Source organism: Podarcis melisellensis, assembly GCF_964234715.1.
Source record: "Podarcis melisellensis genome assembly, chromosome: 11".
Lineage (NCBI taxonomy): Eukaryota > Metazoa > Chordata > Lepidosauria > Squamata > Lacertidae > Podarcis > Podarcis melisellensis.
The window spans coordinates 63,345,046-63,358,312 of NC_138543.1; the positions used below are offsets into that span (position 1 = coordinate 63,345,046).

A 13,267-nucleotide genomic window follows, 5' to 3' on the forward strand; every position below is an offset into this window, starting at 1 on the left:
CACCTGCCATTTGCTCCCTAGGGGAGGAGAGCAGCAGCGCCTTCGATTTTTGGGGCCCCTGGAGGCAATGCTTTTCTTTGATCTGCTGCCCTGTGGCTCTGCCTCCCTTGCCTCATGGGTGGGCCAGCCCTGGTGGTTGACTGCAAGGAGAAGGCAAGGGGTGTCTGAGAGGGCGTTTGGGGGAGCCAGTCCTTGGAAGAATGTAGCCATGTAGCTCAGTGTTGTCTGCACTGGCTGGCAGCTGCTCTCTAGGTGGGATGGACCCTGGACTCTTCTGCACACCAAGGCAGGTGCTCCACAAACAGCTGCAGCCCACAATGGGGCCTGCGGGGAGGCAGGCTGGCTGGCCAGGCAGGGAGGAGGAGGAGGAGCTGGCTGGGCAAGCCGCCAGCCAGAGGAGACCCCTGTTGGGGGGCCAAGAGCCCTACAGGAATGGACACAGTCACTGGGGGGGGGGATGGAACCAGCACCTAACTTCCATGTTTTGAAGTGGAGGTAGATGCAGACCTGGCCCTCAGCGTGTGGGTGGGACACAGACCCTTCTTAGCCCACCTGATTGTAGGAAGGATGGAGGCTTTCAGGTCTGGCTGCAATGCCTGCTGGGTGCCGGAAGCCCTGGGGCAACCATCCTGCGCCCCTTGGGGTGAGGTTCCTCATGTGCTGGATGAGGCTGCCTTGCCCTTCTGCAAAGCTCTGACACCCATGCTCTGCCTCGTGGCCCCAGGTGTGAGGGTGGCAGGGATTCATTTCTGCCCTGGGGAGTTGCCTAGCAGAGCCCGCCAGCTGCTTTGGAGAGGAGGGGAGAACTAATGTAAGCTTGAGATCATTCAGGATGTGAAAGTGGTCAATCAAAAAGGGATGCAGGAGGATCCAGGAAGTTGGAGGCGAGAAGAGCGGGGGAAAGGTTTTATGTTGACGCCCAATGAGGCGTCACCCCAAAAGGCATTGGGAGGATTCCTCAGGCGGCTGAATAAGCAGTAAAAGGGCAATTGCAGCTCACTGAAAATAAATGTACAGTGATGCACACTGCTGCAAAATAAATACACCTTAAATTTCATAGCATTGTAGAATTGGAAGGGACCTCAAGGGTCATCTAGCCCAACCCCTTGCAGTGCAGAATAAAACAGCTAAAGAATTCACCAGAGAGTCCGTTTCATTGTGTTAACAGCTCTTGCTCTCAGATGGTTCCTTCTGGTGTACTGTCAGTCTATAGCCGGCTGAGTTCTGCCCTGCAGAGCAGGAAAACAAGCTTGCTTCATCTTCCTTTTGACAACCTTTAGAGATTTAAAGATGGCTCTCATATCTCCTCTCAGTCTCCTCTTTTCCAAGCTACACATACCCAGCTCCTTCAACTGTTCCTCATCAGGCTTGGTTCCCAGACCCTCTGCACACGTTCCAGCGTGTCAACATCCTCCTTAAATTCTGGTGGCCAGAACTGGACACTGTATTCCAGGTGTGGCCTGACCATGGGACTATGACTTCCCTTGATCTGGACACTAGACTTCTGCTGAGGCAGCCTGGAGTAGCATTTGCTTTTTCTGCTGCTGCATCACACTGTTGACTCATGTTAAGCTTGTGGTCCTAAGACCCCTAGATCTTTTTCACATGTCCTACTGGTAAGCCAGATGTTCCTCATCTTATATGTGTGCATCTGGTTCTTCCTGCTGAAGTGCAGAACCTTACATTTGTCCCTGTTGAAATTCACTTTGTTAGCCTGTGCCAAATTCTCCAAGCTGTTGTGCTCATTTTGAATCTTGCTTCTGTCTTCTGTGGCATTGGCCATCCCTCCGTTTGGTGTCATCTGCAAATTGGATGAGCATCCCCTCAATCCCTTCATCTAAGTCATTTATAGATGTTGAACAACAACGGGCCCAGGACAGAACCCTGTGACACACCCCTTGTCACTTTTTCCCAGGATGACGAAGATCCATTAAGGAGTCCTCTTTGGGCTCGGTCAGTCAACCAGCTACAAATCCACCTAACAGTTACCTCCTTCAACCCACATTTTAGAAGCTTCCTTCCAAGAATATCATGGGGCACTTTGTCAAAAGCCTTAGTGCTTTTATATATGTATATAGAAAACGGTGCCCGTCCTCACCATGAAGTTGTTACAGGAAGTGTCAGGCTTTTAACATTTGAAAAAAGGTGCCGGTACTGTGTGCCCTTGAGCTCCCCTCCATCCACCCCCAAGCAAGTCGAGATCCCCTCCGTCCCCCCGTGTTCCTAGATGGCGCCCCCACTTTGCAAAGGGGGCAAGAGTTCGGCAGCTGCAACTCCCAGCCCCCCACGCCGAGGGCCCTTCGCCCGCCCGCCCCGCCGCCGATGGGCACTGCCCTTCCCCGGGGCTCTGCCCCCGCGTGGCTCCCCTGCCGCCCCCCAGTCGACTCCACTTGCCCCGCCCGCAGGTCCCGGAGCCAAGCCGCGCGCTGGCAACGGACGGGGCGCCCGGGAACGGCACTGGGGGGGGGGTCCCCCTGGTCCCGGCTCGGAAGGCGCCCGGGAGCCCCTGAGCCGCCCCTGCGCCGCCGCCGCGCCCCCCCCCCGGGCCCGAGGAGGAGGAGGAGGAGCCTCGGCGCCGGCCGGGATGTGATGTCAGGAGGGCGGAAGCGGCGGGGCGGAGGGCCGGCGGGGAGCGGCGGGGCGGAAGCAGCGCGTCTTCCGGGGCGCCGGGACCGGCAGGGCGGGCATCGCGGCGGCGGCGGCGGGGACGCCCCGTCGGGGCTGGGTGCGCGGCCTGAGCGCGGCGGCCATGACTCTGGCCGTCTTCTTCGGCTGCGCCTTCATCGCCTTCGGGCCGGCGCTGGCGCTCTTCCTGCTGACGGTGGTGGCCGAGCCGCTGCGCATCATCATCCTCATCGCAGGGTCAGTGCCGGGGGGGGGAGGAGAGGGGGAGGCGGGCCGGGAAGACCCCCCCCCGCAGGGCCCGGCCTCTCTCGGGGGAGCTGCCGGCCCCGGCGGAGGAAGAGGGTGCGCTGGGTGCGGCCCGGCCCGGTGTCATCCCGGGGGGGGGAGACATCGGCGCGCCGCCCCCCGGGACTCTCCCCGCCCCCGGTGCCCAGTATGTGCCGTAGCAGCTAGCTGCGCCTCTGGCTCTCGGACCCCCAACTGCCGGGGGGCTGGGGGCGATGCCTGGGGGTGCCTGGCTGGGGGGCGCCGGTGACCTTGGCCCTCCTCTCCTCTCCGGCTGCAGGGCCTTCTTCTGGCTGGCCTCGCTGCTCTTCTCCTCGCTGGTCTGGTTCATCGCGGCCAAGGCCAGCGACCCGTCCAACGAGGCGCTCCAGAGGGGCCTCCTCATCTTCGGCGTCATCTTCTCGGTGCTGCTGCAGGAGGCCTTCCGCTTCCTCTACTACAAGCTGCTCAGGTAGGGGCACACGGGGGTCCCTTTAAAGCCAAGCCCTGCCCTGCCAAGGGGACCCTCCCTCCCAGCAACCCAGCGACAAACGGGGGGGGGGGGAGAAGCAGTGGTGGAAGCTGCAGGTGGCAAGCGAGGCCCCCCGGGAGTCACCGCCCAACCAGCCTGATACCATTCCTGGGCAAAATGATGCTGCCCATGACCCATTACGCCGGTTGATACCACAGATTGTCCAGGTGCCCATTTTTGACCCCCAGAAAAGAAGGCCTGGCAGACCTGCCGGAATGCCTGGACTGCTGTGGCTGCTGCCAGTCAGGGCAGGCAGTGCAGGGCCAGGTGGGTGGAGGGATGTGGGGGCACCAGGCAGCTCCCCCTCTTCCTGTCCGTGGTGGGTTGAGCGGCCACAGACAAGGGGAAGCAAGGCTGTTCTTTGCACTCCTCTTACACTGAGGAGGAGCTGCAGTGGAAGTCTGCACCTTGGACCCTTCCTGCTTCTTCCTTTACTCGGATCTCTTTGGGCTCTGGCACATCTCACCATGCGGAAGGCCTGCCTTTCCCCCATAATCTTCTCTTCCAAGGTTGCACATTGCTGTCAGCGCAGTGATCCTTCCTGTTGCCAGCACTAACCTGTTGCACCTCCCCCGACCCCCATGAGGACTGTGGCAAAATGAGATCCCTGGGGCAGAGCGGTGTGGGTTGCCCCACAGTCCACCACAGGGGCTTGGCAGACACAGCAATGGCTGGTGTGGGGGCAGAGGAGATACTGGTCTGCCTGTAGCGAGGGGTCTTCCTGGGCCTTTGGTCCCATTGAGGCCAATGTACCTGTCTGGTCTGCAGGACACCCCCCCCATCCACCTCTGGAGCTCAGAGATTCCCCTCCTGATGAGCGCCACCCGTGAGGAGCCCCATCGGGAGAGGTGGTGGGCTGCCCCATGACTGTGAAGGCCAGCCGGGGGGCTTGCCTTGCGTGGACTCCAACCATCAGCTTGGCTGGGGGGTTCTTCTGCGCAGACTTTATTCTCCTGATGCCCCTCACATGGCACCAAGACTGCAGGCTCCAGTTGTGATTCCTGCCTTGCTGAGGGGGTCCCTTGGGGGTCCCTTCCAACTCTACCGTTCTCGGGTTCTAAGACAGGCCAAAGTACTTAAGTCAAAACAAAAAAAATCCTTCCAGTAGCACCTGGTATCTGGTATCTGAAGAAGTGTGCATGCACACGAAAGCTCATACCAAGAACTAACTTACTTGGTCTTTAAGGTGCTACTGGAAGGATTTTTTTTGTTTTGTTTTGTTTTGACTATGGCAGACCAACACGGCTACCTATCTCTAACTCAAAGTACTTAAGGTGAGAGATGCTGAAGATTTCCAGTACAAAACTCCGGATTCATTTTCTCCCCTGACCAGGAAGGCGATTGAGGGGCTGTTGGCCCTGAGTGAAGATGGCTGCTCTCCCATCTCCATCCAGCAGATGGCGTACGGTGCGTTTCTAGAGGGCAAAGAGGGTCCGCTCTCAGCCCAGGCTCCCTTGGGGATGGGGAGGGAGGGGGGAGAAAGGAGGCCCGAAAGCGGGGGTGGGGTGGGGTCCCACTTTATTCAGAGGGGTCCGACTTCTATATCCATGGGAGGGGCTGCTTGAGCGCCCCCCCCCCCGGTCCAGACAATCTGGGGCTGAGCCATCTCCCTTCTGGGAGGGAAAAGAGCAGTGCAGGAAGGGGTGGAGAAGATGGGGGAGGCTCTGGGAGCAGTCCTGGAGAAATGTCTGGGTCTGAGGCGGGGGTGGGAGGGTCCCACGGTCTGACTCTGCGCACAACGGCTTCTTCCCCCCAGTGGCCGGCCTGGGCTTTGGGCTCATGAGTGGGGCCTTCTCCATGATCAACCTTCTGGCGGACGCTCTGGGGCCTGGCACGGTGGGCATCCACGGGGACTCCCAGCTCTACTTCCTGACGTCAGGTAAGGGTCTCCAGAGGCCCCCCGCCCCCCCACCTCTGGCCTGCCTCCTCCCTGCCTAACGGATTCTCTCTCCCGCCACAGCCTTCATGACGCTGGTGCTGGTCCTTCTGCACACCTTCTGGGGGATCATCTTCTTCCACGGTTGTGAGACCAAGCAGTGGTGGGAGGTGGGGGCTGTGGTGCTCACCCACCTGATCGTCTCTGGCCTGGTGAGTAGCTGGAGGCAGAGAGGGGCTCACTTCTCATGCTGCTGCTTGCCAAAAACAGGGTTCGTTTATTTATTTATTTGCATAATAAAACAAACAGTAGCATAAAACAAACAGTATATTGCATAATAAACAAATTGGGGCAACATTTATTCTTTTATTCTAAAGGAAGGATAAAAGAATAAATGGAATATAAAATAATGGCATCAATGAAGTCAAGCTACCAAAAACAAATCCTGGGCGCTAAAGGGCAGAGAAGGGAGCAGCTGTCATGGGGGGGGCAGGGGCTTGGGGTCGAGTGGTGCAACCTTGACACTGCACCTGCTCTGTGCTGAGCTCCCTGCCGCCCCCCCTTCCGCTGCCGGTGACTGGCAGTGATGTGGGGCTGGGAAGGGGAGAGGGAAAGCACTGCCATCCTCTCCGGCTGCTATGGGGTGTCTCTTCCACACTCTCCATTCCAACTCCCTTAAGAAGTAGGAAAATGCATTAATCTAAATCATAAAGGAATAAGTGAAATAATACTGACTTGGGTCTTCCAAATTCCCAACTGTTCTTAACTTGCTAGTATTTTAATAGTTTTTTTTGTTTTGTTTTAAAATGAATCTCCAGAGAAATTGCGTTGAATTTGCTGTTATTTAGCTACATTTAATTGGCAGCATAAAGCAGTCTGTATCTGCCTCTCAAATAGAAAATTCAGCACTGCAAAGTCATGTCCCAGGTAAAAAGAAGAGGAGTCCCCAAAGCATTTGCAGTCTTTATGCAAAAGTTAGAAGAACTTCTGGTATAAAATTAGTATTACCACAGAAGCAAGTTTTACGGGGGGAGGGAGACGTGTGATGGAGAAGTCTAATTGGAGCTTTGAATGGAATCTGTGAAGCTGCTCCATGGAGGGAATCCGTCCATGTCCACAGAAATGGAAATGCTTCGGGGGGAAATGGGAATGGCATGAAAGGAGGGGGAAGACCATGCTAGTCTCTTCATGTTCAGAGGAAGCAGCCCAGCAAGGTCCAAGGAACAGACAGCCAGAGAATGGGAAAGCCGGCTGTGGAGAAGCAGCTCTCCAAAAGCTCCCTGAGGAATAGATCCTTGAAAGTCCCTGAAAACAAGACAAACAGCCATTTTTACCCAAATGCTTCTCATGCGGGAGCCAGTTGAAAATCCCCTGGGAGGGAGTTGTGTCAAGGGGGCACCACCACCGAGAAGGCCCTGCTTCTTGCCCCTGGGCTGCTGCCTCAAGTCAGGCCAGCCCTGCAGGAGCCCCACAGAAGGAGCTCTTGTCCCAAGCCCTGGGGTCCCAAGTCGCTCCAGTCTGTGGGCGCAACCAGCCAGGCCCAGTTGCCCACTGGCAGCCAGTGCATGCTTAGGGATCGGGGTGGATGGTGAGACACCTCCCCCCCCCCCCATGATGCTCCTCCAGGATCTGGGCTGCCGCAGGCGCAACTTCCTTCCCACGCTGAGTCAGAGAGGTGCCCATTGCCACACCCCGGCCTCTGCGATGGTGCATTCATGGAGAAACTGGTTCAGGAAGCAGCAGCCAGCTCCCAGGTGCACTGGGGGGGGGGGAGAGAAAGGGCTGGCCCCAGACTTGGGGACCCCTCCCATTCTGCTCTTCCCCCCCTTCCCTGCCTCTCCTGTCCCATCTTCCCAAGACCCAGCATAGGCGTTCCTGGGCACCTTCTGCCCTCACCTGTGCCGAGAGAGCTCTGAAGCGGCTTCCTGAACCCAGCACTTTGGTCATGGGGAGCTCAGGTGCTGTACTGAAGGGTGTGTGTGTTGACACACCCTCTTTGACCTGCGCCAGCACACCTGAAACAAGGTGAATGGAGTGTCTGGGTCACCATGAAAGGGGGCCGTGATGGTCCTCTGAGGGGCCTCACACACACACACCCCGCCAACACACTGCTGGCAGCCAAAGGGTGAGGCAGGTCTGAGATACTTCTTCCATTCAGTTGTCAGACCAGCAGAAATCTGAACAGGCCAATAGTTAGATGACGGCTAGGAGCAAGTTCTTAAGGACATTCTAAAAATCCTAAAAAGACAAGAAAAGCAGCAGCACATTTGAGAACTATCCTGCAAAGGAGAGAATGGAAAAGTTTCATTCAGAATGAAACTCAATTCCTGCCCTTCTTCACCTTACATTTAGCATATAGTGATTCAAAATCCGAGGTTAGAGTCAGAGTTGTTGCTGAAAGGCGACCCCAAAGGTCATCTAGCCCAACCCCCTGTGGTGCAGGAACCACAGCTAAAGAATCCCTCACAGATGACCTCCCAATCTCTGCTGAAAACCTTCCAAGGCAGGAGATTCCACCACCGCCCAAGGGAGCCTTTTGACTACAGTCATAGCTCATGCTGTTTGCTTCACGATACATTTTTTCAGGTTGCATCCCGTAGCGACCCGGAAGTACCGGCAAGGGTTACTTCCAGGTTTCGCCGCTCACGCATGCGCAGACGCAGCGAATTGCAACCACGCGCTGCTGTGGGTTGCATTCTATTCATGTTGCGAATGGGCCTCCGGAACGGATCCCGTTCGCAACCAGAGATATCACTGAACATCTGTTGATGCAGCCTAGAATAGCATTAATCTTTTTTTGCTGCTGCATCCCACGGTGGACTCAAGCTAAGACCCCTGGATCCTTTTCACATGCTTTGCTGGCAAGCCAGGGGTCCCTCATCTTATATTTGTGCACTTGGTTCTTCCCGTCTAATTGCAAAACCTGACATTTGTCCCTATGGAAATGCCTTTTGTTAGTTAGTTCTTCCTCCAGAAGCATTCACTTCCCCTCCCTGCTTGTCTACTGCAATGTGATGTTGTCTCCCTTCCTGCAGACGTTCTGGAACCCGATCTACCTGGGGAGCCTCCTCCCTGCCTACCTGCTCATGGCAGGTGCTGCCGTCTGGGCCTTCCTCGTCTCTGGCGGCTCCAAAGAGAACCTGCGCCACTTCCTCCTGTGTAAGTATGGCCAGAGGTTGCCCCAGGAGCAGCAACACCCATCACGCTGGCTCCAAGCAGCAACCCACCCAGAGGCCTTTGGCTCTCCCCTCCATCTCCTGGGGCTTGAGGTCTCAGGCTCTTTGCCTCTGACCCCCTCTGTCTGTTTCCACAGGCCTGCGGAGTGGGACAGCGCCACCACCCGGATCCTGAGGCCCCGCTGGGCTCCCCCGCCCTGTCCTTTGGAGCCATTTGCTGGGGCAAGGAGGACGCAGCTGCTGTGCCTTTGGGAGTGCTTCTGGGCCCGAGGAGGGGGCCCCTGGACTTGCCCCCAGAAGCCCCTCTTGGGGCGAGTTGCCGTAGAAGGTCTGGGCACAAGGGGCGCTGCAGCAGAGCTCCAGGCCCTGTGAATCTGCAGCAAAAGCCCCCTCCCTCCAGAGAGGGGTTCCTGGCTCTGGCCAGCTGGCGTTGTTTAAATGGGGGGGGGCTTTGGGGGTGCTGGGGCAAATGACAGGTGCCGGCATAGGGTGTTGGGGGGGTGAGCATCTGTCTCTGTGGGGTGGGGGTGCAGAGGGAGAGCCAGCTGTGTGGTCTGCTTAGAGGAGAGAGGGGATCGGGGTGGGGGTTACTGGGGAAGGGAGAGTGCCCCACATAGCCTCTTTCTTTCATGGGGGGGGCACATCTCTGCACATTTGTACTAATAAAAAGGCTGGATGAGGCCCACAGTGTGTGCGCTGTCTGTGGGCAGTGGTGGGGTTGATGGTGCTACACTGAGGGAGGGGGGCTTCAGAGAGGGGGCTGCATCCTCTGAGAAATAGGACTGGGTTGCTTCAGGGGCCCCTCCTGTTCCGATTATGTTTTTGGGGGTGGCAAGATGTCCTTTGGTGTCCTTCCAGTCTGATGAGAAACAGTTGTGGGGCTGGTTTTGTTTAGCCTGGAAGAGAGGAGGCTGAGAGGAGATAGAGAGCCCTCCTCAAATATCCCAAGGGCTGCCACATGGAAGAGGGAGCCAGCTTGTTTTCTCCTGCTCTGGAGGGTAAGCTTCAAACCAATGGCTTCAAGTTACAAGAAAGGAGAGTCCAGCTAAACCTCAGGATGAACTTTCTGGTGTCAAGAGACAGTCTCCCTCTGCAGCAGCGTTTCCCAACCTTGGGCCTCCAGCTGTTTTGGAATACAACTCCCATCATCCATGGCCACTGGTCTTGCTAGCTAGGGATGATGGGAGTTGTAGTCCAAAAGCAGCTTGAGACCCAAAGTTGGGAAACGCTGCTCTGGAGGATGTGGATCCCCCCTCCTTGGAGGTTTTTAAGCACAGCTTGGATGGCTACCTGCCATGGATGCTTTAGTTGAAATTCCTTCATTGCAGAGGGTTGGGCTAGATGCTTCTCAGGGTCCCTTCCAACTCTACAGTTCTATTAAATGAATAAATACTTTCAGGTAATTGGACCCCAATTAATCCAGGGTTTTCAACGCTAGTACTAATTGGGCCCCCCAATGCCTCCTGTTTCGCTGTATACTCTGGGACAGTTTTTCAGTGTGAAGAGACCCAAATATAGAAAGAAACACAAGTTTCTTTGATAAACTACACAGGTAAGGCCACATGAGCCGCCTCCTCCTCCAGCCGTCCCCAAACCTTTCCTTTATGGAAAAAGTTAATATAGCTCCAAATAACTGCCATGAAGATGCATCCTGAGAGCATTCAGCCTGAGCTCTTTCCCTGCCTCTCCCTTTGCTGGGACCTGGAGCTTATCCTGCTTCTGACATCATGCTTTGTTTGAGTTTTATACCACCCTTCACTGATACCCTAAGTTACAGATAGGTAGCCGTGTTGGTCTGCCATAGTCAAAACAAAAAAAATTCCTTCCAGTAGCACCTTAAAGGCCAACTAAGTTAGTTCTTGGTATGAGCTTTCGTGTGCATGCACACTTCTTCAGATACACTGAAACAGAAGTCACCAGACCCTTCTATATAGTGAGAAGGTGGGAATGGGTGATTGGCAGATAGCTGTGATGAGCCTGTTGACGACTCTTAACGACTGCAATAGGTCTTACAGGAAAAAGCAAGGGGTGAGAAGGTGAAAAATGGCTTTGTCATGTATAATGAGATAAGAATCCAATGTCTTTGTTCAGACCAGGTCTCTCCATGTTTTTAAGTTTGGTAATAAGTTGCAATTCAGCAGCTTCTCTTTCCAGTCTATTTCTGAAATCCCTTTGTAGTAAAACAGCTACTTTGAGATCTTGTATAGAATGTCCTGGGAGATTGAAGTGTTCTCCTACTGGTTTCTCTGTCTTGGGATTCCTGATGCCCTAAGGATACACCTGCATTCAACCTCAGCCATATCCACAGAAACCCCCGTGGCCCGTCAACCTCTGCAACTAGCTCCCCATCAGCCTGACACTCCAGCAATATTGGCCATTAAAGAAAAGAGAAATAAAGAGAAGAAAAGAGGGGCACTGCTGGTGAAGGGGTCTGTCCTGCTGATTGTTATCCATTCTTGCTTCAGCTTGGGAATCGGGAAGTCTGGCCTTGGAATCCATGCCCAGAACATGGCGCCTTCACATCAAGCCAGAGTGAAGAGAGCAATCCTGGTGGTGCCAGGCTGAGTCCAGGGCCAGGAGGGCCCATGCCAGCTGGTGTGAAGGGAGTCTAATCCTGCTTGGCTGACTCAAGTGGTGAGAAGGACAAAACAGTAACCTAAGTAGAGACTGGCTGCTGGATCAGGCCAAGGGCCAGTGTTCTGCATCCTGTTCTCACAGTGCCCAACCAGATGCCCATTATGGGAAACCTGCAAGAAGAACAGGCAGAAAGCACCCTTTTGCGGGCAAAGCCGAAAAGTCCTGCTTGCAGCTGCCTTTCAGCCACCACACCAGGAACCTCAGCCGAGGGATCTTGACAGGTGGCAAGGACATCTCACCTGCCAATCAGGTGACAGCATGAGGTCATGTGATTCACAGTCAGCCAGCTTCCCCCACCTGCCAGCCCTCCCCCCTTCCTGCGGCTCAGCCTCAGCTGCCCCCTAGGCTACAGGGACGGCTCTTGCCACAGGCCCTCCCCCCCCTGCTAAAAAGGTGCCCACCACCCACTGCCATTGGCCTGGCACTGCAGCCGAGTCCAGAAGCCGCTGGGTCTTTGAGCTCCACACTTTCTCCACAGACAGTGGCTCTCCGGGGCTCAGGCCGGGACTCTTTCCCAACTCTGTCTCGAAATGCTGGGGATTCACCTGGAGAACTACTACCTGCAAAGCAGATGCTCTACCAGTGAGCTACAGCCCTTCCCTTCTCCCACCCCAGCTGGTTTATTGGCCATGGCAATTCAGTCACCAAACTTGTCTGTGTGCTCTTGGGCTTCTGATTTCTCTTGAACTGACATGGCAGCGCCAGTCTGGCAAAGTGGTCTTGATCCATTCACCCATGGCATCCTGACATTTCTCTCTCCTGTATAGTCCAAGAACTGAGGAGTTGGAGGGACCCAAAGAGTCATCTAGCCCAACCCTCTGCAGTTTCTAGGGAGACCTCCTTTCTTGTATGTGCACAGCATGGTTGAGGTGGGCGCTGTGCTGCCCAAGGCCCTTTTGCCCATCCCTGCCTTGTGTCGTGGGGCATCGTCTTCACGCCTGGATCCAGGGCCACACTTCATTTCCCAGCCGAAGGACACCCCACAGCCAAGTGGGCCTCAGGAGCAGCAGAGCTTGAGCCTCTGGGGGCAGAAGCAGGCTGGGCTGGCTCTGAGGCCTCCCCCTCTCCCCATACCCAGGGCCCTTTGGGCTCTCCCTGAAGCCCTGCTCTTTCAGGCGGGGTGAGGGAGCTTCCCCCAGAACTGAACAAGGGAGGGGGCTCCCCGGGAAGAGGGTGGGCTGTCCTTCACATCAGGAATGCTGCAGGGGGTTGGACTGGATGACCCCAGGGGTCCCTTCCAACCCAGCACATCTGTGACTTTCTTTTAAAAAGTGGGCAGAGATGGGAGCATGTGCTTCAAACCTTTTTGTAATGCAAAAAAGAACTGGCACAATAAAGGTCTGGTTCCACTGTGGGTTCTTGTCAAAAGGGGGTGGGGTGCAAGAGGGTCTCAGTTCACAACAAATGCTCTGTGTGCGGCCTTTGCGACCCAACAACTGCCGCAGCGAAGTCCACGCCCAGCCAGGCTTCCATCCCATCCAGGCAGACCAGAGTGCTGGTGGGCAAGGAAACCACAGGAAAGGAACAGAAACGGGAAACAAAATATACCGCGTGACATACAAAGGGGAAGATGAAGAGGAGACCAAAGGAAAATGCGGAAATGCTACGTTTCTCTTCCATCTCATCCCCGTACATATTTCTCCTGGTTGTAACATTGCCAGTAAAACCCAGGAAAAACATTTTCGGGATGAAGAAAGAAAGGTGTCTCAAGCAACAGAAATGAAGCCGTGAATCAGATTGTGAGTGAGAGAGCAAGAGAGGGAGCTGCTTCTGTTGCTCTTGCAGCTGAAATACTCCAGGGGCGCTTCTTGTGCACAGAAGAACCTTTAGCGCCTGCCCCCTCCTGACGCCTGTCTCTGTCCCGCTCACTTCTACTGTGTGTCGGCCGGAGAACGTCTCCCAGGCTGGGCATCCCTTCATCAGCCAAGATGCCCACCTGGCCCTGCCCTGCAATGGCTCAGAGCAGCAGGCCCAAGCTGCCACCCTAGCAAGGTGGGAATGGAGAGATGGGTTTCATCCGGCGCTCGGTCCCAGTCTTCCTCCCATTCAGAACCAGCCAGAACGAAGGCAGTTGTTGACACATTCAGGATGGACAGCAGGAAGGGCTCCTTCGCCAAGGCTAGACATCGCTCCCACTAGACGCAGTGTCAGCAAGCC

General features: G+C 55.6%; 2 protein-coding genes across 2 annotated transcripts in view; one reads left to right on the forward strand and one right to left on the reverse strand.

Annotated features, from left to right (window-relative positions):
* LOC309380190 (lysozyme C-3-like) overlaps positions 1-13,267 on the reverse strand; it is a 138,520-nt gene that overhangs the window by 45,581 nt on the left and 79,672 nt on the right. The window lies entirely within an intron of this gene.
* Positions 2,698-9,881, forward strand: LOC309380158 (gamma-secretase subunit Aph-1b-like). Its single transcript, XM_081930029.1, has 7 exons — positions 2,698-2,862; positions 3,191-3,361; positions 4,755-4,828; positions 5,178-5,300; positions 5,382-5,509; positions 8,333-8,456; positions 8,611-9,881. The coding sequence occupies exons 1-7, from the start codon at positions 2,750-2,752 to the stop codon at positions 8,646-8,648; spliced, it is 771 nt and encodes a 256-aa protein (XP_081786155.1). The 5' UTR covers positions 2,698-2,749; the 3' UTR covers positions 8,649-9,881.

Excerpts from the sequence above, each read along its gene's own strand:
- LOC309380158 (XM_081930029.1), top strand. The coding sequence starts at position 2,750 with ATGACTCTGGCCGTCTTCTTCGGCTGCGCCTTCATCGCCTTCGGGCCG. Across the intron at positions 4,829-5,177 it reads CATCCAGCAGATGGCGTACG|TGGCCGGCCTGGGCTTTGGG; the intron begins GTGCGTTTCTAG and ends TCTTCCCCCCAG. Across the intron at positions 5,510-8,332 it reads ACCTGATCGTCTCTGGCCTG|ACGTTCTGGAACCCGATCTA; the intron begins GTGAGTAGCTGG and ends CCCTTCCTGCAG.